The 26341-nt window shown below is 37.7% G+C and overlaps 1 protein-coding gene across 5 annotated transcripts; it reads left to right on the top strand.

Annotated features, from left to right (window-relative positions):
- Positions 1–1598: 1598 nt before the first annotated feature.
- Positions 1599–21679, top strand: LOC149156896 (short-chain dehydrogenase reductase 3a-like). Of its 5 annotated transcripts, XM_089438763.1 has the most exons (5): positions 1599–1889; positions 1983–2105; positions 14153–14275; positions 14415–15200; positions 20575–20778. In XM_089438763.1, the coding sequence occupies exons 1-4, from the start codon at positions 1867–1869 to the stop codon at positions 15184–15186; spliced, it is 1041 nt and encodes a 346-aa protein (XP_089294889.1). In that variant the 5' UTR covers positions 1599–1866; the 3' UTR covers positions 15187–15200; positions 20575–20778. The 5 variants fall into 5 exon arrangements, with proteins under 5 accessions (XP_089294889.1, XP_089294890.1, XP_089294892.1 ...); XM_089438765.1 differs by lacking the exons at positions 1599–1889; positions 1983–2105; positions 14153–14275; positions 14415–15200 and adding exons at positions 17862–18308; positions 18415–18457; positions 18551–18673 and having other exon boundaries at positions 20575–21679; XM_089438764.1 differs by lacking the exons at positions 14153–14275; positions 14415–15200; positions 20575–20778 and adding an exon at positions 4014–5174 and having other exon boundaries at positions 1738–1889.
- The last annotated feature ends 4662 nt before the right edge of the window (positions 21680–26341 follow it).

Raw genomic sequence — 26341 nt, 5'->3', positions numbered from 1 at the left:
CTAGTATTTATGGGATCCATAAATCAACTGGTGGGGAGTACAGTCTTATCCTAACGTGTGCAAACATGAATTCTTCTTTGTCAGAGTTGAAACATTCTTCCCAGTGCCTAATATACAGACCCACATTATTGTTAAAATAAAGCCCCCTTTCAAAAATTCGAGCCTTGCCTTCTAAATTGGAAAAAAATTACAGTGAAAAATCCCTTGGGTCCTAATCTTAGGTCAATTTCTCCCTTCGGTTGCCATTTATGTAGCATCCAACGTTCCGGTTCTCTTTTTGTAGGCCAACCTCCTATAAATTTGCAAATAAACGCGTGATCTTTCAACCCTTTACAATGATCCTCCAAGCATTGAGGTTGGATTACAAAAGTGGGGTTTTGATGAGCTTTGTGTTACATCTGCCTTGAAGACTAACTAGCCATTTCGCTACTAAAATCGACATTTCTAAAGAATTTGCTCTAGTCTTCTCTCCCTTAATCCATCTTGCCGTAGATCCAAATACAATAGTCTTCGAGGAGGGGGAACTAGTTCCCCTTTCAGAACACTCATAGTAAGACAAAAACCCTATAAAACCTAGATACAAAGGAAAAGGTTGTATGTTAGGGTTGAAACATTCTTCCCAATGCCTAATATACAGACCCACATTATTGTTAAAATAAAGCCCCCTTTCAAAAATTCGAGCCTTGCCTTCTAAATTGGAAAAAAATTACAGTGAAAAATCCCTTGGGTCCTAATCTTAAGTCAATTTCTCCCTTCGGTTGCCATTTATGTAGCATCCAACGTTCCGGTTCTCTTTTTGTAGGCCAACCTCCTATAAATTTGCAAATAAACGCATGATCCTTCAACCCTTTACAATGATCCTCCAAGCATTGAGGTGAGATTACAAAAGTGGGGTTTTGATGAGCTTTGTGTTACATTTGCCTTGAAGACTAACTAGCCATTTTGCTCCTAAAATCGACATTTCTAAAGAATTTGCTCTAGTCTTCTCTCCCTTAATCCATCCTGCCGTAGATCCAAATACAATAGTCTTCGAGGAGGGGGAACTAGTGCCCCTTTCAGAACACTCATAGTAAGACAAAAACCCTATAAAACCTAGATACAAAGGAATCCGGCGGAAGAAATTGAGATTAAATCATGATTTGTTGCAGTTAAAATGGTTTTTTAACTGCATATTTGGATTCAGCACCCTGAAAAACCCTTGGGACGCTTTGATTGTGCAGAAACTAGCTATCAAACTTGCGATTCCAATAAATTGCTGCCAGATTTTCACTGGAAAAACCTGCCAAAAAGGCTTTCAAAAAGTCACGTTATAGACCGCTGCATTATAAAATGAGGCATTTGAATCCGGCGAGAAAAATGATTTAAAAAATTCTACAACATTTCACTACAACATCTCTTCCTAACCAAACGACCCATTAGCTTGTGCAAGTGTGATATTTCATTGGGACTGCAACATTCTTGTTCCATTTCTCTAAGTCAAACTCTGCCAAACTTAGGCGTCTTACTCTACGCTTCCCACTAATTGAGCTAAGAAGACAGCTTGGCAAAGGGCATCTTGTGCTTCTCAACTATACCCATTGGACGCCCACATAGCCCTACATGCAGGGTCATCAGGGTGATTTACAAAATTACAACCTCAGGATTTTGTTTTTATTTGTAATGGACTGATTTGCCATCACACGATGGGCATAACTGTATCACTATCAGAAATCAGATCATAAAAATGGTCAACGTTGGAAAGTAAGCTGAAATTCGAGATCGACAGCTAAGCTTCTCTTGGCTTTGTACATTCATATATCTCTTTATTTGATTTAATTATCTTCTGATAAATTTAGCATTTTGACAGAGGGCTTTGGGGTTGGCATAATGTCCGGATCAAGCTCTGTAAGGTAAGGAACAGGTAACCCCTTTTATGAAATTACTAATGGCTGGAAAAACAAAAATGGTGGTAGATTAATTGATTTATTGCATTTCATTGATAGGCGCCTTCTGCAAGGCATGACAAGGGTGAAGGCATCATCATCATCAAGCAGCAGGGGATATCCACCTTCTCAGAACTTATGCCTCAGGAGTATATCTACGATTCCGCTTCCCACAGCCAAAAGGTATGTTTGTTCCTTGGCGTTCAAACTTCTAGGTGCACATGAACTTGTGTGCAGGTTTGATTCCAGCTTGGTTTCCAGGTGGATCTCAGATAGGGTTTACCGTTCCAGGTGGATATCAGATATGGTTTACCGTTTTAGCAACCTCTGTAGGGTTTAGTTTTGCTTTATATCGGACTACGTCTAGCTTTCACTTCAGTTTTGTTTCGTATCCTTTAGGTGCTTGGATATCAGACTGGGTTTAGTTTTAGCTTTGCAACGTTAGGTGCATACCAGCTTTGGTTTAGTTTTGGTTTCCCCTTATATCAGCTTGGGTTCAGTTTTTGTTTCCACTTCACAACCTCTATATGCTTGTCAGGGCGGGCTTTGGTTTTCATTTCAATGCACCCAAAGAGGCCAGGTGCATTTATACAGCCCAGGTGAGGTTTATATCCTCAGTCTGGGGAGGGGGGTTATCCATAATGGGTGGCAATCAATGGCGCCCAGCAGCAGACTCATGAATGTTGTATATGTTGGAATATTCCTATCTGAGAAGGAAGGTTATACATGATAAGTGGCAATCAATGAGCACTCAGCAGCAGTCTCAATACTGCTGTATATGCTGGGATATATACAGCTGGATTTGAAGTATATTCAGATAGGAAAAGTCGGATCTCAAATACCCTTAGATAAGAATATCTTTGCATATACCGCATTCAATAACTCTGCTGCTGTGGGTGCATAATGCTTGCCTAGGTGGATTTATTAAAACAGGCAGTGCACTGGGTGGAGGCAGTGAATATAATAAACACTAAATCCCTACCAATCATCTACCCGTGCACCTTTGAAGTTGTGAAGCGACACTGATGTGAAACAAGTTAACACAAATGGCCAGAGTAACGAGAATTATTTAAAATATGCACCATCTAACTTCACAACAACTCCAAATATGTAAACTCTAACATGACAAGCCTTGAAGTGCAAATGCAGGTTCACAACTTCGAAGTGATATCAAACCCTGGTTTAAATGAGTTTGAGACATGAGTCTTTATCGTCACAACTGTGAGAAGTTGCACATCAAAAAAGGTTTGAAATATGTAGTCTCCAGCCTCATTATTGCGAGGTTGCAATTTTGATTGATTATTGGTACTTTGGAGGCACAACTGCAGCTTCACAACTTCGAAGTGCATATCAAATCCTGGTTTCAATGCATTTTAATTACTAGTCTCTAACATCATAACTCTGAGGAGGTGCATATCAAAATGGGTTTGAAATATCAAATATGTAAATCTCCAGCTACTCAACTTCGAGGTGCATATCAAATCCCGGTTTAAATAAATTTGTGTAGTATATGTTTCACATTGGATTTAGTTTTGATTGCAACTTCCCAAAAACCTCAATATACATATCTAGTTGATTTTAGTTTTGGTTTCAGCTTGGAATTCTACAGGTGCATAGTTTTGATTTCAGTTTGATTTTAGTTTTGATTTCAGCTTGGCAACCTGCAGGTGCATAGTTTTGATTCCAGCTTTTTAATATTGATTTTGGTTTCAATTGCACAGCATTGATTTCAGCTTCTCAAACTCTAGGTACTGGGTTTACTTTTGAGCTATTGATTTTAGCGTTTCAACCTATGCAAACCTCTAGGTGCATATCAAATAGGCTACGGTTTTGATTTCAGTGTTTCAGACTGGGTTTAGTTTTGTTTTCATCTCAAAGTGGGCTTAATTTTGTTTTCAGCTTTGCAACTTTCTAGGTGCATATCAGGTTGAATTTGGTTTTGATTTCAGGCTCCCCCATACACAAACCGGATATGGTTTTAATTTCAGCTTTGGAAAAATTCCGAGTGCATATGATTTCAGATTTGAAATATTTTAGATGACGTTTGCTAGTGTACTAATCCAGGGTTTAATTGTAACAAAATATGATCAGGCTGGAAGGCAAGATGGCAATCATCATTGGTGCAGCCAGCGGCATTGGAGAGACAACAGCTCGCCTCTTTGCAGCGCACGGTGCCCGGGTCCTGATAGCAGATGTGCAAAACGCAGAGAATCTGGCTAAGGAGCTGGGCAACGGATCTGAATTCATCCACTGCGATGTGAGGAATGAAGAGCATGTCGCAGCCGCGGTGGACAAGGGCGTTTTAATGGGTGAAGGCAGGGTGGACGTCTTCCACCACAACGCGGGCATTCTGGGAGCGGTAGGTTCTATTGACGAGACGCACATGGCCGAGTTCGATTACACCATGGCTGTCAATATTAGGGGAGCGTTTCTGGGTGTCAAACACGCAGCCCGGGTGATGAAGCCAGCCAAGAAAGGGTCCATCATCTGCACGGGCAGCGTGGCGGGCTCTGTGGGTGGGCTGGGTCCTCATGCCTATACTATCAGTAAGACGGCTATGGTTGGCCTTGTAAGGTCGGCGTCAGTGGAGCTCCGAGGGTTTGGGATTCGCGTTAACATGATCAGTCCCGACGGCGCTCCCACGAACGTTCTGGCTCAGGCCGTTCATATGCTTGAGTGTGAACCATTATCCTTGGATTTGGCTGTAAGAAAGGCCAAAGAGTTTTCACCTCTCCCGGATCGTTTTTTGACCACTCTGGATGTGGCTCAGGCAGCACTGTTTATTGCAACAGATGATTCGGGCTTCATTAGTGGGCATAATTTGATGGTGGATTGTGGGAATACGGTGACGAAGCCCTATGATAATGCTCGCTGGTACACCACTCATGCTCCTCTGTTTAGAGAAGCTGCAAAGACAGGTATGGATTGATTGAACCTCAAGATTCTGTAACACTCACCCACAATTACATCCTACTTACTCCAAACCCATATTGAAAACTCCTGTCATTCTTGTTGTTTGTCCCCTTTGTGCCGGGGATTCTTAAGTAGAACTGCAGCAGCAGGGTGTAATCAGTGTGTTGGTTATCAAACATGGACCAGTGAATATAAACCAATACACACATTTATCATTACACAAAGGCCCAACCCATAGGTTAGATTTATTTGAGGAAACTAGTTAGTCAGCTATGGTTGACACATGTTTGTAGTGGGTGGATCAGTTCGTAATTTAATGAAAATCAGGATTGAGGAAAAGCTCTGTGAATTGTGTACTCTACAAATTGTTTCTCTTTACTTGGACTTGCTATCTGTGTGTGTTTAGATTAACTTCTCATAAATGTTAGAAAATGGCTGCAGACAGGCTTTATGCCTGTCCTAGAGTCCAATGCAAAGGGATGGGCAAATAAAACTTTAAAATCAATAATTCCTGGATCATGTGTGTCATTTATATTTGCATTGTTGAAACAATTAGACTTATAAAAAAGTAGGTTTTGCCCATCTTCATCATCTTGAGGTGTATATCTTATCACTTTAAAGTTTACTGGTTGGTTTGTTACCTCTCTTTTCATTCAAGTTTATAGTATTTTAAATGATAATCTCAGTAAATGTTTAATAAAAATCCAAAATTAATATGAATCTACAATATCTGTATTATCAAAACATTTAAATTTATAAAAAGATGATATAATTAATTTATGTACGAGTGATCTCCTGAAAATAGCTGATCATAGCATTTGCTCTTCCATTGATATTGATGAATCTATATTCTACTTAGCAAAGAGAAAAGTTCCATGTGTTTGAGTGTTCAAGATTGTGCCCTCTTTAATCTTGATTTTTTCAGAGCTTTTCTTAAAAATTTATCCATTTGTACGGTGAATCGATGCCTAACGGATGCTTTCTTCGGTCATGGATTGGCATGGTTATTCCTTCCGTAAATGGCAGTGACTTAATACACAATATTCAATTACATCGAAGTCCCCTACATTACGTGCGATATTGATGATCTTGCTCATAAAAATTGATAACACAGTTTAACTTAATGAAACATATTAGCATTGTTTACCTTATGCTATGCTGCTCTGTACTCTAGTTTGTTTATGGGAACTAACAATATCTCTCTGCCCCTTTGATGTTAAGTAAAGATCATGAGTGTGTTCCAAAGTCACAGCTCTTGTTTTTATTTAGGAATAGCTTTGAACATTATCCTGCTTCTTGGAGTAACTTCTATTCTCTTGCTCCAACAACCAAAATTGGAAAGTACATCTGCTACTGAATTTCCAGACCTTTCAACATGCATAAACCTAAGACCAGAAAAGCTATGCAAATTCTGCAAAATGGAATCAAGGTGTGTAGGCAATCTCTAATGGGTTGAAATTCCCCCACTGAATCCCTGTTTTTATCTACAATCAACTTTGAATCCCTTTCAATGATTATGCTATATAAATGAACGTTCCTTTCTATACGTCTAGGAAGAGTAAGGATCTCGGTTTCATTATTTGGTAGAAAATGCCTATATTTTGGGCATAGCAAGTCTCTGAAATACCTTCATTCTCTCCTGTACCTGAACTTTTTAGATTTCTTTCGAAAACCCCCCGGTAGTTTAATCTTATGAAAGTATCGCTGGGTGGATGCCACAGCACGGAAGGAGAGAATGGATCCCAAGGTTGAAGCAAATTCATGGAATCAGTTTCCCAGAAAGACAACTCAATCCTATTATCTTCAAAACCTATGCGATCATCAGGACTCCATACTTTGGTTTGTATGGTCTTCTTAATATTTCTGATAATTTTACAATGGATGATGAGGATAGGGTTCTCAGTTCCTTCGAATATTCTTTAGTGACTTTCCAACTTCTGGGAACAATTATCTGGTTTTTTCACTATCAGTTACCAAAAACTACAGCTTAATTGCCTATTGTTTCTCGTTTTCTAACTCATTTCGACACATGTTTTTTCTGTGAAATTCTGACTCTCTGTTTGTCTCTTTCACGGTTGTTCTCGTATTATTAAAGTTATTAAAATTAATCACTTTTTTCATAATTTTATTTTATTTTAGTTATTAAAGTTATTTACAATTTTAGTTCATCAATTCATTGGAAATTTATGGTTGGAATAGTTATATTTATTTTTGTGCGGAGAGGGGTATTCTACAGCTCAGTGTGAGGCCTCTGTCATCAAAGGTGAAATTTTGTTTATGTGGGCCAAACTAAAAATTAAAAAAAATCTAAAAATAAAAATAATTAATTTAAATGTTTTATATACTTATTCAAATTCAACGTATATGATAAAATAACTATTAAATGCATAAAATAATTGTATTATGTATTTATTAGTTATTTTATCATATACTTTGAATTTGAATGGATCATAATTTTACTTTCAACAAAAAAATTTACCACATTAAAATTCCAAATCAAGTAAATTTTTAAACATCTTTGACCTTTACTAAAGTCAATATCATTTCATAATATAAAGTAAAAATGTAATTTCAATACAAAATCCAAAATCTTTCTAAAATCTTCTAATATTAATTAAATATTTGTAAAATGAATCAAGAAAAACCATATCCTATGGATATATTAAAATTTCTAGAAACAAATATTTCCACATCAAAGTTGTAATATTTGAAAATTTTGTTATACTGCAATGTAAAAAATATCATTAAAATTGTTATATTATAATATATATTAATATATCATGATATATATTAACTCTAGATATATATGAGAGGGAAGAACAAAGACAAAGTGATAGAGGTGGAGAGATAGAGGGAGTGAGAGGAGGGATGAGAGAGGACTTGAGAGACATGGGGAGAGAGGGAGGGAAGAAGAATCACATAGAGAGAGAAAAGTGGAGAGAGAGAGAGAGAGGGAGTGACAAGGGAGAGAAGGAGAGAGAGGGTATATGTCTGGGGTGAGATAGAAAGATAAAGGAGAGATAGAGAGAAGAGGGGGAGAGGAGAGATAGTGATAGAGTTGGAGGGTGGAGAGACAGAGAGAGACAAGAACAGAGAGATAAGGGGGAGAGACAGAGGAGAAAGGGAGAGAGAGGAAGGAAGAGAGCTTGGATGTGAGAGAGGGAGAAGGAGAGAGGAAGGGAGAGAAAGAGGGAGGTAAGAAGAAAGACACAGAGAGAGAAAGGTGGAGAAAGAGACAGGGAGTGATAAGGGAGATGGAGAGAGTGAGAGAGAGAGAGTGATAAGGGAAATGGAGAGAGAGAGAAGGGGGGAGAAGGGGAGGAAAGAGAGAGAGGGAGAGCAAGAGGGAGGGAGAGATAGATAAATATGGAGAAAGAGTGTGTATGTTTTGGGGGTGATATAGAGAGACAAAAGAGAGATAGAGAGAGAGATATATACATGGAAGGTGAAGAGAAGGAAGAAGAGCAAGATAGAGAGAGGGAGAAATAGATAGATATGGAGGGAAAAAACATATGTGTTTAGGGAGGAGCAGGGGTGAGTTAGAGAGACAAAGAAGGAGAGATGGATGGAGATATAGATATAGATGGAGGGTAGAGAGAGGGAAGAAGAATTCTTGCACTAAATGCATTGATTTCAGTGTAGATGGTGAATTATAATCCTATTTGATTGCTTGCATTGAAGGAGATAAATTGAAGGACATGAGAGAGGAGGAATGAAGAGAGAGAGAGAGAGATGGGGGTAGAGAGAGGGAGCTGGGAGAGAAAGGGAGAGAGATGACTTGAGAGAGGGAGGACAAAGATGTCGATTTGGAAGGGGAGAGAGGGAGGGAAGAAAAAAGACATATAGAGAGAAAAGTGGAGAGAGAGAGGGGGGGTGACAAGGAAGAGATGGAGAGAGTGTGTGTATGTTTGGGGGTGAGACAGAGAGACATAGAAAGAAAGATGGAGGGAGATATAAATTTATATGGATGAGGGATAGAGGGACGAAGATTTCTTGCACTAAATGCATTGAATTTATGGTAGATGGTGATTTCTAATCCCATTTGATTGCTTGCACTAGATGCATTAATTTCAGTGTAGATGTTGATTTTGGAGGGAGATATAAATATAGATGGATGAGGGACAGAGGGACGAAGATTTCTTGCACTAAATGCATTGAATTTATGGTAGATGGTGATTTCTAATCCCATTTGATTGCTTGCACTAGATGCATTAATTTCAGTGTAGATGTTGATTTCTAATGATATTTGATTGCTTGCACTAGATGCATTGATTTCAATGTAGATGTTGATTTCTAATCCTTTGCGATTGTTTGCACTAGATGCATTGATTTCAGTGATTTTTTAAAATTCTATTTGTTTGCTTGCACTAAATACATTAAATACATTGATTTCAGTGTAGATTGTGATTTCTAAGTCTATTTGATTGCTTGCACTAGATGCATTGATTTAAGTGTAGATGGTGATTTCTAATCCTATTTGATTGCTTGCACTAAATGCATTGATTTTAATGTAGATGTTGATTTCTAATCGTATTTGATTGCTTGCACTGTATGCATTGATTTCTATGTAGATGATGATTTCTAATCTTATTTGATTGCTTGCACTAAATGCATTGATTTTAATGTTGATGTTGATTTCTAATTTTATTTAATTGCTTCCATTAGATTCATTGATTTCAATTTAGATGTTTTCTAATTTTATTTGATTGTGTGCATTAGATGCATTGCATTGATGTGTAGATGATGATTTCTGATTTGATGTAACTCAATATGATGATACATTAACTTAAAGTGATTGGATTAACAATGTGCATTGATTCTTGTGTAAGCACAAAAAAGTGATTGACAATTTGCATTGATTTTTGTGTTATAGTAATTCAACCTATCAAGAGAGACAAGGTATGATGTGTTAAAGAATTGAATGGTTTACAATCTCAACTATCATTTTCATATAATCGATATGAAAAAATGGAAAAACTAACAAATAATTTAAAGATTTTGTAAATCTGACGACTTGTTAAAAAAATTCAAAATTACATTATTTCTTGAATTTTGCAAAACAAACTATAGATAAAAAAAAATCATCAAAATATTTTGAAGGAAATTATTTCAAACATTAGCAATGAAACAAATGATTTCAAGAGTAATCTTGATGCAGTCAATTATTAAAACTACTCTTCAAAATATATTTAGTAATACTTGGAGGGACACTATTGAAAAATATTAATTGTCAAAAGTTTGTTTGTTTGTTTGTTTGTTTTTTTTTTTTTTTTTTTTTTTTTTTTTTTTTTTTTCAGAAAGAAAAGCATCGATATTTATATTAAGGAAATATATTTTACATCATAAAACTGATGGGTCTTTTATAAACAAGACTGCGATAGGGAAAGTCTTTGATAAGAAGATAACAACATAGCCATGATATCTGAAACATTACATAGAAACATAATGAGGCAAAAGGACTCATTGCAAAGAAAAACTTATCACTAATGGGACATATAGCACATCTGATCAGAGTCTTCAAAAACAAAATTGTAAACTTTATACCCTACAGACAAGAAGCTGTCATGAGGGAGGAGGATAGAGTGCCAATACTGAAGATAGGACAAAATTGGAGGAAATGTTTGAGTCTTCAAAAACTTTTAGATTCCTCCATTTCCAGAGGCACCAGATTGAGTCTTCAAAAGTTGTGATACCTAAAATTGAATGAAATATATGTGCAGTATCAATATTCTTGCAAACTATCAACTAGATTGTCTACCTTCTTCATCACCAACTAATCACTAATAGACAATTACATACACATATAGAAATCTAACACAACAACTGTAACATTCACAAACATTACCTTCCAAATCCAAACACATAAACACACAAACTACTCAAATCATCCAAGCTTAGATGTACAAACCATTCAAGGTAAGCAACAAAAACAAAATTAAAGAAGAAAATGACATAGTCATGTCAAACAAAGAAAACATAATGTAAATTTCAAAGTATGAAGTTTATCTCAAACATATACATAATAATGATAATCTAAAAATGTGTCGTTGTCGCCTTCAAGTGGAACCAGCCTAGATCCATCTAACTCCGGATCTATCATGCACTTAGAGGGATCAAATCCCTCGAGGTGCAAACTTTTCCTCAAATTCCACACTCCAAAAAGAAGTTTTACACCTCTAGGGATTTGATCCCTCTCAAAACATGATAAATCCAGAGTTAGATGGATCTAAGCTGGTGGTTACTTCAAAGAGTTAGGGAAATTGAATTTCTTTCTTAAAAAAGTTTAAAAATATAAGTTTTAAATATAATTAATTTTTGTTAATTTTATATAATTTACTTTTAAAAATTCATAAAAATTAAGTATTTTTACTACTACACATGTCGTAAAAAGTGCTTGCTTCAATTGTCCTCATAAATGATTAACATTATTTTACTAATTATTGGCAATATCAACATCTTTGTTGCACAATGTTAAAGATAAACAAACAAAAACATTCTTAAACCTAGACATTTTGTTATGTAGAGTTTTTTAGCTTTTAAATAAGCTATATTCCATATGAATACCATGGACAAAACCATGGACTTTCATATCACTGGAGCCCTAAAACTTCGAGTCACTGAGTCAAGTTTCTGTGAACTATCCTAACAATCCATTTTTTAGACTTGGAGAGATTAACTTGATCCCAATTATTCATCAACTATCTCACCTGAGATCTCACATTACCCCCCTTAAGCTAGAAAACTAATACATCTGCCACCTTGGTATCTATCCAAGTGGTCCATTCCACAACTTGATGACTCCATGCTCCACTACACTACATGTATGTCTGATCAAAGTCTTAAGGCCTTACAACTATCTCCTCTCAACATATATGTCCAAACAACAGACCTTACAACTTCTTGAGGAAATACATTTGCCTTGGACCAAAATTGTTAGGGTGTTATCACACAATTAGGACTGTTAGCATAGGTTGACTCCTTCACTGTCTTCAAACCATTGACTCTATGTCCATTTTCCCATCCATATGATCACTCACTACATCTCTAACTTTGCTAATCCATCACTACATCTCTAACTTTTCTAATCCATCCATTTGACTTGGCCTTTTCAACACTATTTATACTTGCCAACTCTACACCATCCATCCAACTCTTAGCCATCGCATGCATCACTTTCAACCTTTCATGATCAACCATCATTTTATTATCTCAATTCTTAACTTTATCAATTAATTTTTGATTAATCTTCACATGAACCTCTTTATTCCCACCTACAGTCAGCTTGCAGGTCAGCTTAACAGTATACGGGACAAAGACAAACCAAAACCGCTGATCCTATCACATTCCCACTGCTGGGGCTGCATTACTCATTTCATAAGAGCATCAAAATGTCATTTCCCCAACCATCACTAGGAAGAAACTCCTATTAATTGCATCCTACATCTCCAATAAATTTTATTGGACATTTCTATTCTTTTATTTATAAAAGATTCACTAGAAACAACTAGGTTATAAAATATCATACTTCAACTTTCAGATACATTATTAAGTAATAAATTTAGCCCAGATTTTTTTTTGGGAATAATTTTGAACATTATCCTGCTTCTTGGAGTAACTATTATTCTCTTGCTCCAACCAAAATTGGAAATTGCATTTGCTACTGGATTTCTAGACCTTTCTAGACCTTTTAACATGAATAAACCTAAGACTAGAAAAGCTATGCAATCTCCAGTGGGTTGAAATTCCCCACTGCCTTTATTTTGTTAACCATCCCTGTTTTTATATACAATCAACTTTGAATCCATTTCAATGATTATCTGCTATAAATAAACGTTCCTTTCTATACCTCAAAGAAGAGTAAGGATCTCGGTTTCATTATTGGTAGAAACCGCCTATATTTTGGGCATAGCAAGTCTCTGGAATACCTCCTTCATTCCCTCCTATATCTGAGCTTTTTAGATTTCTTTTGAAAACCCCCCGGTAGTTTAATCTTATGAAAGTATCACGGTTGGATGCCACAATACGGAAGGAGAGAATGGAGTCCAAGGCTGAAGCAAATTCCCTCAATCAATTTCCCACAAAGGCAACTGAATTCTATCATCTTCAAGGCCTATGTGATCATCAGGTTTCCAAACTTTGGATTGTAGGATCTTTTTAATATTTCTGAGAATTTTACAACGAATGAATGGCTCTCAGTTCCCTCGAATATTCTTTTGTTTCTTTCCAACTAAATACTTCTAGGAACAATTATCTGGTTTCTTTCACTGCCAGTTACCAAAAGTACAGCTTAATTGCCTATTGTTTCTCGTTTTCTAACTCGTCGACACATGCTTTCTCTGTGTAACTCTGACAGATTCTTTTTCTGTGAAATTCTGACTCTCTTATTGTTTTTTTGTCAGATGCTTCTGTATTCTTATAAAAGTTGTGGTGTTGAACAAAACACACTATTTTAAAGAAATAACAGTGATGGTGTTGAACACAACACAATGTTTTAAAGGGATGAGATGTTATCACCAAACAATTTCATCCTACACCGTTTAATCCATTAAACAATCTCATTTAAACAAAAAAAAATTCCAAATGGAAAAAACCAAAAAATTCACCTCGTTAGCATACACCTGAATTGTGTATTAGCGTTTTTGTGTGCAACCACGAGATTGCCCTAGCAAAGGACTGGAAAGTGGACCCTACATAACCAATGAATGGCATAATTTGATATAAGTAATCAATTGATGTATTAGATAAAGATGCAATCGACAGTGGAATCCTATTTTAATTATTGCACCTCACACAGTAAAGTTGTTACGGTGGTCTGATTTTGTTTGTGGGTTACAGTGATCTGTATACGGGATTTGAGACACAACTGATAAGTTTTCTGGTTTCGTTTGTGGGTTACAGTGATCTGTATACTGGATTTGAAAGTAACTAATAAGTTCTTTTTCCATATTAAAAAAAAAAAAAAAACTCTCACATAAAGGGATGATATCTCTTTGTAAACTATCAAATATAGGCAAAAACGTTTTATTGATCAGATTTTAACCAGACACAAGAAACCAGCCATATACTAATAACATTCGTAACAATTTTAAACTAATTCTTTAAGCTTTCTTTGTTCTATATCTTACATATGTACATTTGGTTCTCTGTATCTTCTGTCTGTGCATGTATTTATTTGATTTGATCTATTTATAAGCTGTCAGACAATGTCCAGGCCCGGTGCTGAAGGTAATGTAAACTCTTGCAAGCCTTTGTTGTTATGAAAAACCAAATCTTCAATGTGAATGTTTTAGAAGTGATCAGTTACATTTCATTGACAGGCTACTTGTGCAAGGAATAAGAAGGCTGAAGGCACCACCATCATCAAGCATTAGGGCATGTCTACCTTCTCATAAATTATGCTTCAGGAGTATGTCTACGATTCCTTCTCACACAGCCAAAAGGTAAGTTTTTGATTGTGAGCGGTTTTGATTTCAGCTTTGCAACTTCCAGGTGCAAAGATTGGGTTTTAGCAAAATTTATTTGCAGTTCAAATTGGGTTTAGTTTTGATTTCACATCAGACTGGGTTTAGTTTTGATCAGGCTGGAAGGCAAGATGGCAATCATAACCGGCGCAGCCAGCGGCATTGGAGAGACCACAGCTCGCCTCTTTGCGGCGCATGGCGCCCGGGTTCTGATAGCAGACGTGCAAGACGCCCAGAATCTGGCAGAGGAATTGGGCAACGGATCTCAATTTATATTCTGCGATGTGAAGAAAGAAGATGAAGTAGCGGCCGCAGTGGAGAAGGGGGTTTCAATGGGGGAAGGCAGAGTGGACGTCTTCCACCACAACGCGGGCATTTTGGGCGCGGTCGGCCCTATTGACGAAACGCGCATGCCCGAGTTTGATTACACAATGGCCGTCAATCTCAGGGGAGCGCTTCTGGGCGTCAAATATGCAGCCCGCGTTATGAAGGCTGCGAAGAAAGGGTCCATCATTTGCACGGCCAGCGTGGGCGGTGTCGTGGGAGGTCTGGGTCCTCATGCCTACACTGTCAGCAAGACGGGTCTGGTTGGGCTCGTGAGGTCAGCGGCAGTAGAGCTCCGACGGTTTGGGATTCGCGTTAACATGATCAGTCCCCACAGCGTTCCCACCCAGATTTTGGCTCAAGCACGCCGAATTCTCGACTGCGCACCATTCTCCATGGAATTGGCCGAGAAAAAGGTGAAAGAGAATTTAGTCATGCCGGAACGTTGGCTAAATACTCTGGACGTGGCTCAGGCGGCACTCTTTCTTGCGGCAGAGCAGGATTCCGGCTTCATTAGCGGGCATAATCTGGTGGTGGACTGCGGGCAAACGGTGACAAAACCCTAAGATAATGTTCACTGGTACACCACTCTTTCTCCTCTGTTTAGAGAAGCCATAAAGACCGGCATGGACTGATCTAATCTCAGGAGCCTGCAAGTGACACCCACAATTTATCCCCACACAGTCCAAACCCTTGTATATATACATACATAGATATCAAACAAAAACCCCTATTGTTGTTTTCCCTATTGGGTATCAAACCTGGTTAAATGAATATAAACCATGAAACAACCCACAACCCAACCCATAGATCAGATAATTTTTAGCATGTAACTAATACAATGTATGTTGGTTGCAGTGGGCGGGATTGTAATTTGTGATGTTTATATTACCTTCACATAACTGTTACAAATATTCTTTTCCATATAATTGCATCTGTGTGATTTTATATCGGCGTCTCATATCTGCCGCAAATCTTTTGTGTATATTGATTATATGTGTCATCTCTATCTGCATTGTTAAAACAAGTAAATTTCCTAAGGTATAATATGCTCTCATGCATGCGATGAGTGATCTTTTGAAAATTGCAGGTCGTGTGCAGAGGGGATCTCCTAATGTAGTTGATTGTTCAAAGCTGCGATCTTTTGAATTTTGATTTTTTTTCAGACCTTTCCTCAGGAATTTATAACTTGGGTGATCTTTTGAATTTTGATTTTTTTCAGACCTTTCGTCAGGAATTTATAACTTGGGTGGTGAAAAGTGTTGCAGATGTCTTCTCGGCTGTTGCATCGGCGCATTCACGTGGTCCCGCTCCACATCGGAAACATTATACTTGCGTTATTCCTCGGTGGCATAGTCTTGGTTTTTTTTTTTTTTTTTTCGGGTTTATTTTGTGTTTTTTGCTTTAAAAATTATGGAAATTTTGATAAAAATCTAATATAGATTTTTGTAAATCTAAGTTATAGTTACTAAATTTCAAAATTTTTTGATGAGGTTGAATCTATTTGCACCATAAAAATATGATTCTATAGTACATTTTTTTTTTATTTTTTTTCCCTCTGACAATTCCTTCGCCTCTCGGTATTTTTTTTTGTTAAAGTAAAATTTCGTTATTAAAATGATACGGTTTAAGTTCTGTAATGTGCGATGTGCACAATTTAAACGTTTCAGAAATAAAAACACTTTTCCTTCGTAGGTTTTAATTTTTTTTATTATATATTTTTGGGTTCAGGGTGTGAAAGTGTAATTTCTTTATTAAAATGGTATAGATTAACTACATTTATTTTTATATATTTAAAAAAGGAAAATGAAAATTCTTATTACCAAATCCTAACCCATGAAAATATAACTCCTCTCTAACTCCTTCCATGAGTACTCAATTTCCACCGTAAATCAAAATCTGTTACAGTAAATACAAATGCAACATTGATGATCTCTAGATAATTAAAAAAAATAAATTAAAATATATATTTAACTAAAAAATGTAATGCAACATCGATGATATCTTTTTATCTCTTTTAAATGAAGGATAGTTTTGACATCCATCTTTGTAGTGTAATTTGAAAGAAAAAAGAAGAAATAATTTTCCAGTGTAATTTGAAAGAAAAAAGAAGAAAGAAAGAAATTATTTTAACGTCTACGAAGTTAAAAATAGTTTATGGGATAGATTGCTTCTTCATTTGCTTGGTGTATTCGACCTTTTTCTATGAAGCTTCACAATAAATGATCCTAGCTTCTCGACAAACCCCTAGCTAAATAGATTATCCCAAGAGCTAGCTGCTAGAATATAAGTTGTAAAAATTAAAAATCGAGATAGTTTTGGACATTATCCACCTTCCTTGAGTAATTTTTTTTTTACATTAATTGCTAAAAAATTCAATCATATTGAAGGGAGAAAGGCTTTTAAAAAGTGATAGCTTGACTCTTTCCATCATAAAATTTTATATTTATTTTAATGAAATATTTGTATTATATTATTAATTAATTAAAATTATAATCATATATGAAATAAAATGGAATAAATGTACATAATAATAATATTATTTTTTAGATAATAAATATAAATAATTAAAAGTCTTTTTGTGTGGTGAATTATATTTTTTAAAATTGGAAATTATCTAAAAGGGTTAAAAGACTTAGGTCAATCTCTAGGGGGAAGACGATTATCATTGCCAAAAAAATAATTTTCTATATAGAGGTACACGATAACTGAGTAGAAGAGTGTTCCAAAATTATACAACAAAGAGCTTTGAGCTTAAGTACCTAAAAGAAAACATCAAGAATGAAAACGTAACATGATAAGATCATGACATCAAATCAGGCAAATGGGTCTGAATCTGTCGCAGCAAGGCAAATGGGTCTGAATCTGTCGCAGCAACCTCGATGGGATCTTTGTCATCCCTAGTTGTATGCCTTATTGAGGGCAGGGTTTCGAGGTGTTCCTCTATGAGCGCCATCCATTAGTCCAAGTCTTTCATATGTTGGTGCAAGTGCTTGAGAGTGTGGAGAATGTTCGCTCGATGTTGATGCCGATCCAAAAGGACTTTACCCAACAAGAATTTCATGTGCCAGTAGAGGTTAATTGTTTTCCTGTATTGATTATACCTACCCAGAATGTGGCTAGTATTAGGAACCCAATATGCCAACTCTGCAACAAATTTGGTGTTCGAGAGGTGAGGTCTACGAGAGGAGCCCTCTCCCTCGACATGGGTGAGTTCTTCCTGATGGGATTTTGAGTGATGTGCCGATATCTGGTGAATGCGTCCTCCAAATGGTGATGCATCTGCGTGTTTCCCTTGTGGGTCCTCTCTTGATAATAAGCAACCCCTTGCACACCTGAGCTCACTGACAAGGCATGGGAACGAGAGCCAAGAACTTGAAAAATCTAACACTAGATGGGGGAGAAAAGACGTTGAACAAGCTCTAGGGAGGTTCCACGTACAAGAGCAAGGGAGGGGGGTTGGCGGGGCAGTGCAAAAGGAATAAACACCACAAGAGTCTGTTAAGTGAGCCCAACAAAGATAAGGAGATTGTGGTGAAGGAATGCCAACTACTAGCTATGGAGAGTGAAAGAATGAATCACCCTCAGGATTTTGTTTTTATTTGTAATGGACTGATTTGCCATCCCACGATGGGCATAACTGTATCACTATCAGAAATCAGGTCATAAAAATGGTCAACGTTGGAAAGTAAGCTGAAATTCGAGATCGACAGCTAAGCTTCTCTTGGCTTTGTACATTCATATATCTCTTTATTTGATTTGATTTTCTTCTGATAAATTTAGCATTTTGACAGAGGGCTTTGGGGTTGGCATAATGTCCGGATCAAGCTCTGTAAGGTAAGGAACAGGTAAACCCTCTTATGAAATTACTAATGGCTGGAAAAACAAACATGGTGGTAGATTAATTAATTTATTGCATTTCATTGATAGGCGCCTTCTGCAAGGCATGACAAGGGTGAAGGCATCATCATCATCAAGCAGCAGGGGATATTCACCTTCTCAGAACTTATGCCTCAGGATTATATCTACGATTCCGCTTCCCACAGCCAAAAGGTATGTTTCTTCCTTGGCGTTCAAACTTCTAGGTGCACATGAACTTGTGTGCAGGTTTGATTCCAGCTTGGTTTCCAGGTGGATCTCAGATAGGGTTTACCGTTCCAGGTGGATATCAGATATGGTTTACCGTTTTAGCAACCTCTGTAGGGTTTAGCTTTATATCGGACTACGTCTAGCTTTCACTTCAGTTTCGTTTCGTATCCTTTAGGTGCTTGGATATCAGACTGGGTTTAGTTTTAGCTTTGCAACGTTAGGTGCATACAGCTTTGGTTTAGTTTTGGTTTCCCCTTATATCAGCTTGGGTTCAGTTTTTGTTTCCACTTCACAACCTCTATATGCTTGTCAGGGTGGGCTTTGGTTTTCATTTCAATGCACCCGAAGAGGCCAGGTGCATTTATACAGCCCAGGTGAGGTTTATATCCTCAGTCTGGGGAGGGGGGTTATCCATAATGGGTGGCAATCAATGGCGCCCAGCAGCAGACTCATGAATGTTGTATATGTTGGAATATTCCTATCTGAGAAAGAAGGTTATACATGATAAGTGGCAATCAATGAGCACTCAGCAGCAGTCTCATTAATGCTGTATATGCTGGGATATATACAGCTGGATCTGAAGTATATTCAGATAGGAAAAGTCGGATCTCAAATACCCTTAGATAAGAATATCTTTGCATATACAGCATTCAATAACTCTGCTGCTGTGGGTGCATAATGCTTGCCTAGGTGGATTTATTAAAATAGGCAGTGCACTGGGTGGAGGCAGTGAATATAATAAACACTAAATCCCTACCAATCATCTACCCGTGCACCTTTGAAGCTGTGAAGCGACACTGATGTGAAACAAGTTAACACAAATGGCCAGAGTAACGAGAATTATTTAAAATATGCACCATCTAACTTCACAACAACTCCAAATACGTAAGCTCTAACATGACAAGCCTTGAAGTGCAAATGCAGGTTCACAACTTCGAAGTGATATCAAACCCTGGTTTAAATGAGTTTGAGACATGAGTCTTTATCGTCACAACTGTGAGAAGTTGCACATCAAAAAAGGTTTGAAATATGTAGTCTCCAGCCTCACTATTGCGAGGTTGCAATTTTGATTGATTATTGGTACTTTGGAGGCACAACTGCAGCTTCACAACTTCGAAGTGCATATGAAATCCTGGTTTCAATGCATTTTAATTACTAGTCTCTAACATCATAACTCTGAGGAGGTGCATATCAAAATGGGTTTGAAATATCAAATATGTAATCTCTAGCTACTGAACTTCGAGGTGCATATCAAATCCCGGTTTAAATAAATTTGTGTAGTATATGTTTCACATTGGATTTAGTTTTGATTGCAACTTCCCAAAAACCTCAATATACATATCTAATTGATTTTAGTTTTGGTTTCAGCTTGGAATTCTACAGGTGCATAGTTTTGATTTCAGTTTGCTTTTAGTTTTGATTTCAGCTTGGCAACCTGCAGGTGCATAGTTTTGATTCCAGCTTTTTAATGTTGATTTTGGTTTCAATTGCACAGTATTGATTTCAGCTTCTCAAACTCTAGGTACTGGGTTTACTTTTGAGCTATTGATTTTAGCGTTTCAAACTATGCAAACCTCTAGGTGCATATCAAATAGGCTACGGTTTTGATTTCAGTGTTTCAGACTGGGTTTAGTTTTGATTTCATCTCAAAGTGGGCTTAATTTTGTTTTCAGCTTTGCAACTTTCTAGGTGCAAATCAGGTTGAATTTGGTTTTGATTTCAGGCTCCCCCATACACAAACCGGATATGGTTTTAATTTCAGCTTTGGAAAAATTCCGAGTGCATATGATTTCAGATTTGAAATATTTTAGATGACGTTTGCTAGTGTACTAATCCAGGGTTTAATTGTAACAAAATATGATCAGGCTGGAAGGCAAGATGGCAATCATCATTGGTGCAGCCAGCGGCATTGGAGAGACAACAGCTCGCCTCTTTGCAGCGCACGGTGCCCGGGTCCTGATAGCAGATGTGCAAAACGCAGAGAATCTGGCTAAGGAGCTGGGCAACGGATCTGAATTCATCCACTGCGATGTGAGGAATGAAGAGCATGTCGCAGCCGCGGTGGACAAGGGCGTTTTAATGGGTGAAGGCAGGGTGGACGTCTTCCACCACAACGCGGGCATTCTGGGAGCGGTAGGTTCTATTGACGAGACGCGCATGGCCGAGTTCGATTATACCATGGCTGTCAATATTAGGGGAGCGTTTCTCGGCGTCAAACACGCAGCCCGGGTGATGAAGCCAGCCAAGAAAGGGTCCATCATCTGCACGGGCAGCGTGGCGGGCTCTGTGGGTGGGCTGGGTCCTCATGCCTATACTATCAGTAAGACGGCTATGGTTGGCCTTGTAAGGTCGGCGTCAGTGGAGCTCCGAGGGTTTGGGATTCGTGTTAACATGATCAGTCCCGACGGCGCTCCCACGAACGTTCTGGCTCAGGCCGTTCATATGCTTGAGTGTGAACCATTATCCTTGGATTTGGCTGAAAGAAAGGCCAAAGAGTTTTCACCTCTCCCGGACCGTTTTTTAACCACTCTGGATGTGGCTCAGGCAGCACTGTTTATTGCAACAGATGATTCGGGCTTCATTAGTGGGCATAATTTGATGGTGGATTGTGGGAATACGATGACGAAGCCCTATGATAATGCTCGCTGGTACACCACTCATGCTCCTCTGTTTAGAGAAGCTGCAAAGACCGGTATGGATTGATTGAACCTCAAGATTCTGTAAATCTCACCCACAATTCCATCCCACTTACTCCAAACCCATATTGCAAGCTCCTGTCGTTCTTGTTGTTTTTCCCTTTGTGCCGGGGATTCTTAAGTAGAACTGCGGCAGCAGGGTGTAATAAGTGTAGTGGTTATCAAACATGGACCAGTGAATATAAACCAATACACACATTTATCTTTACACAAAAGCCCAACCCATAGGTTAGATTTATTTGAGGAAACTAGTTTGTCAGCTATGGTTGACACATGTTTGTTGTGGGTGGATCAGTTTGTAATTTAATGAAAATCAGGATTGAGGAAAAGCTCTGTGAACTGTGTACTCTGCAAATTCTCTTTCGTTACTTGGACTTGCTATCTGTGTGTGTTTAGATTAACTTCTCATAAATGTTAGAAAATAGCTACAGACAGGCTTTTATGCCTTGTCCTAGAGTCCAATGCAAAGGGATGGGCAAATAAAACTTTAAAATCAATCAAGGCTGAATCATGTGTGTCATTTATATTTGCATTGTTGAAACAATTAGATTTATAAAAAGTATGTTTTGCAAATCTTCATCATGTGTGTCATCTTGAGGTGCATATCTTATCACTTTAAGGTTTACTTGTTGGTTTGTTACCTCTCTTTTCATTTAAGTTTATATTATTTTAAATTATTTTAAATGATAAAAATACTTACTTGTCAAAAGATTTGATCTCTGTAAATGTTTAATAAAAACCCAAAATTAATATGAATCTACAATATCTGTATTATCAAAACATTTAAATTTATAAAAAGATGATATAATTAATTTATGTATGAGTGGTCTTCTGAAAATAACTGATCATGGCATTTGCTCTTCCATTGATATCGATGAATCTATATTCTACTTAGCAAAGAGAAAAGTTCCATATGTGAGTGTTCAAGATTGTTCTCTCTTTAATCTTGTTTTTTTCAGAGCTTTTCTTAAAAATTTATCCATTTGTATGGTGAATCGATGCCTTACGGATGCCTTCTTCGGTCATTGCTTGGTCACTCCACATGGAGATGTAATCCCCACAATATTCAATTACATCGAAGTCCCCTACATTACGTGCGATATTGATGATCTTGCTCATAAAAATTGATAACACAGCTTAACTTAATGAAACATTTTAGCATTGTTTACTTAATGTTATGCTGCTCTGTACTCTAGTTTGTTTATGGGAACTAACGATATCTCTCTGCCCCTTTGATGTTAAGTAAAAATCATCAGTGTCTTCCAAGTCACAGCTCTTGTTTTTTATTTAGGAATAGCTTTGAACATTATCCTGCTTCTTGGAGTAACTTTTATTCTCTTGCTCCAACCAAAATTGGAAAGTACATCTGCCACTGAATTTCCAGACCTTTTAACATGCAAACCTAAGACCAGAAAAGCTATGCAAATTGTGCAAAATGGAATCAAGGTGTGTGGGCAATCTCTTGTTAGATAAACTTGACCCTATGGTGGAGTTGAGGTTATGTCAACAGTTATGGTTAACAGTTGTGGTTTTGGGCACCTAGTATTGGTGACTCATGGTATTACATGTAGTTGAAGCCCTTAAAAGGCTTGTGTATTCTCCATTGTAGGGAGCCATGGTTGAGCGGTGAAAGCTCAGGTTGTTGGCCAGCTTGGCTGTGTTTTAGCCAAGGACAATAATAGATCTATTGTTGGTTGGTTTTTTCCCCATTTGGGGTTTTCCAGACAATCATGGTGTACATGGTTTGAATGTGTGTTTCTTGATTGTTATATTTATTTCTCTTGAACCCTAACAAGTGGTATCAGAGCTCTGGTTGGCAAGGGCCCTGGCTAGCTGTTCGAAATGTTCCCATCGATGAAGTAGTGGCGCTGGTTGAAGCAATAGCTCGTTGCACAAACCAGCAGTGTTCGTTGAGTGATGGTTCGATGAGGAGCAAGAAGAAAATGAAGTCTGAAGGCTTTGCCAAGGCCTGGTTCGATGAGGAGCAAGAAGAAAATGAAGAATTAAACACAGAGGTACTGCCCACGGAGGAGGCAGCGGAAGCACCAGCAGAGGGTCGCGGGGTGCAAAGAAACCACGGGGAGCAAAAAGAAAATGAAGAATTAAATGCAGAGGTAGTGCCCACGGAGGAGGCAGCGGAAGCAAACCACGGGGAAGAAGAGGAATAACACAGAGACATTAAAAGAAAATGCGGAAATCGGTGAGAGCTGGAAAGAAAGAACGCTTTGTCTGATTTGTCTGAATCTGCCAGAGCCGAAAAGGAAAACGTCTGTGTGAATTCTGCCATTCGATTGCGTGAAGTGCTGCCAATACTGTCCATCTCTGCGTGAGAAGAGGAGGACGTGCTGCGTGTTAAGCCAGTGAGTTATAGCGTGCTGGGGAGGAGTGTGTAAGCGTGGAACTGTTGGACGTAAAAACCTCGTGTTGTGTGTTAAGCTGTGAGTTGTTGCATGCTGGGAAGAGGAAGCCAGAGCCGCAACACTGCATGTCGTTGCTGGTTCGGTCCATTTGCTAATTTACGGTTGAGGAGGAGCCCTACGCTGTCGGTCCATTTGTTGGTTTGCGTGGCTGGTAATGTACAAAGAAAGAGCTATACGGGATCGATCCCAAGCAATACAGCTCCCTCTCGATCGAAGAGTTAGAGGCGTGTCTTTGTCATTGTGGAGTTATAAAAAAAAATTTCATATATTTTTTTTAAATAAAAATTCAATTACAAGAGAAGGGTTAAATAGTGGGATAGGAGTCTTACAGGGTGAAATGCATGGTTAAACTTGCAACGGTTCAAGTTGTGTGTGGGTCAAGATAGCAACAAAATAAAAATAAAATGAAAATTTTCATGTAAATGGGTATACGACTGTAAGACCTAGTAAGGCATGCGTACCCCAGTGAATCACTGGTAAAGTCTGAATGTCCACTTGGGTGATATGGGGATGCATGTGGTGGTATGATGAAGCATGCTGAACTAGGACAGCGTGTGAGATTATCAAATACCCTAACATTGACTGGGTAGGGCCTGGAGGTGAGTGGTAGTTGGCTCACTTGGCAGATTTGGCCAAGGAAAACCCAAAGTCAAGTTTAAAGGGGGGATTGTTAGATAAACTTGACCCTATGGTGGAGTTGAGGTTATGTCAACAGTTATGGTTAACAGTTGTGGTTTTGGGCACCTAGTATTGGTGACTCATGGTATTTAGCTCATGGAGAAAATGGATCCCAAGGTTGAAGCAAATTCACTGAATCAGTTTCCCAGAAAGACACCTCAATCATATCATCTTCAAAGCCTATGCGATCATCAGGTCTCCATACTTTGGTTTGTATGGTCTTTTTAATATTTCTGAGAATTTTACAATGGATGATGAGGATAGGGTTATCAGTGCCTTCGAATATTCTTTAGTGCCTTTCGAACTTCTGGGAACAATTATCTGGTTTTTTTCACTATCAGTTACCAAAAACTACAACTTAATTGCCTATTGTTTCTCGTTTTCTAACTCGTTTCGACCCATGTTTTTTCTCTGAAATTCTGACTCTGTTGGTCTCTTTCACAGTTGTTGTTGTGTTATTAAAGTTATTAAAATTAATCACATTTTTCATAATTTTATTTTATTTTAGTTATTAAAGTTATTTACAATTTTAGTTTATCACTTCATTGGAAATTTATTGTTTGAATGGTTATCAACGATATTTATTTTTGTGCCGAGAGGGATATTCTACAGTCTAGTTTTATGTGTACACCTGTCCGTCATCAAAGTTGAAATTTTGCTTATCTCTACCAAAATAAAATTTTTAAAAAATCTAAAAATAAAAATAATTAATTTAAATGTTTTATATACTCATTCAAATTCAAGCATAAGCCAATTTTTTTTTTTAATCTAAAAATAAAAATAATTAATTTAAATGTCTTATATACTTATTCAAATTCAACATATATAATAAAATAACTATTAAATGCATAAAATAATTGTATTATGTATTTATTAGTTTTTTTTTCCACTGGAAAAATCGTAATCTTTTCATTAATTGGAAAAAATTACATGTTGTAGATGCGTATAGCATATGCTGTATACTTTCGCCATAATAGCAGTATCTGTAGTTTCTGTACAATATCAAAAAGAGCAAAAATACATCTCATGTGATGTTCTTGTGTAGTCATGTATATAAGTTGCCACGCAGGGCTATCAGTAGTGTTCCTTTTCAGCTATATACAATCAGTGCAAAAAGAAATATCAGATCAAAAACATGTAATCATGGGCTGGCTGCCCTGTGGTACTGTGCATCTATGTATGGACGGTGGTAGTACTGGTAAGCATTGTCGCCTTGCTGCTCCAGTATCATCCACTCGCCTCTGGGAAGTGCCGTAGCCTCCTTGGAAAGTTGGTCGGCACTGTTGTTGTGTTCCCTGTAAATGTGATTGCATGATATATCAGTAAATTGTGCCTTCAATAAAAATATTTCATCCAATATGCTGCTGAGTGTGTGTGTATGACATGTAGTGACATTGTTGAACCAATCTATGATAATCTTTGAGTCTCCATATATGTTCAGATGCAAGCAATGATGGTTCAATGCAAAATGTAGAAGATGTCGAAGGGAGATGAGCTCTGCGAAGTTATTTGAACCCGCTCCCAAACCCAGCTTGACTTTGTAGTAATGCTGATGTGTTTTGTATAGTAGGAAACCCCCCCCACATCCTTGCTGTTGGGCAGCACCATCGAAGAAAGCCCACGGCCTGTTTTGATCGATGTGTGGTGGTTCATGCGGGCGACGAGACTTAGGCTGTGCAGGCTCTGGTGTTTCATTGAATACAGCAATAATCTTTGCAATGAGCTGAGGCCAATGTACCACTTTATCTTCAAATGTCATACGGTTCCGGGCAAGCCAATAGTACCAACAGATGATAATTGGCAGGCTTTGGATTTTGGAGTTACGGTGCTGATTGAAC

Source organism: Pinus tabuliformis, chromosome 9 (assembly GCF_031772625.1).
Source record: "Pinus tabuliformis cultivar Carrire ecotype Pingquan chromosome 9, CPIR1, whole genome shotgun sequence".
Classification (NCBI taxonomy): domain Eukaryota; kingdom Viridiplantae; phylum Streptophyta; class Pinopsida; order Pinales; family Pinaceae; genus Pinus; species Pinus tabuliformis.
Note: the sequence above shows the minus strand (reverse complement) of the source record. Positions and strands in the feature narration are given on the sequence as shown.

Coding starts and splice junctions, on each gene's coding strand:
- LOC149156896 (XM_089438763.1), top strand. CDS start 1,867: ATGTCCGGATCAAGCTCTGTAAG. Junction 2,106..14,152: donor CCGCTTCCCACAGCCAAAAG/GTATGTTTGTTC, acceptor TTTCATTGACAG/GCTACTTGTGCAAGGAATAA. Junction 14,276..14,414: donor CCTTCTCACACAGCCAAAAG/GTAAGTTTTTGA, acceptor AGTTTTGATCAG/GCTGGAAGGCAAGATGGCAA.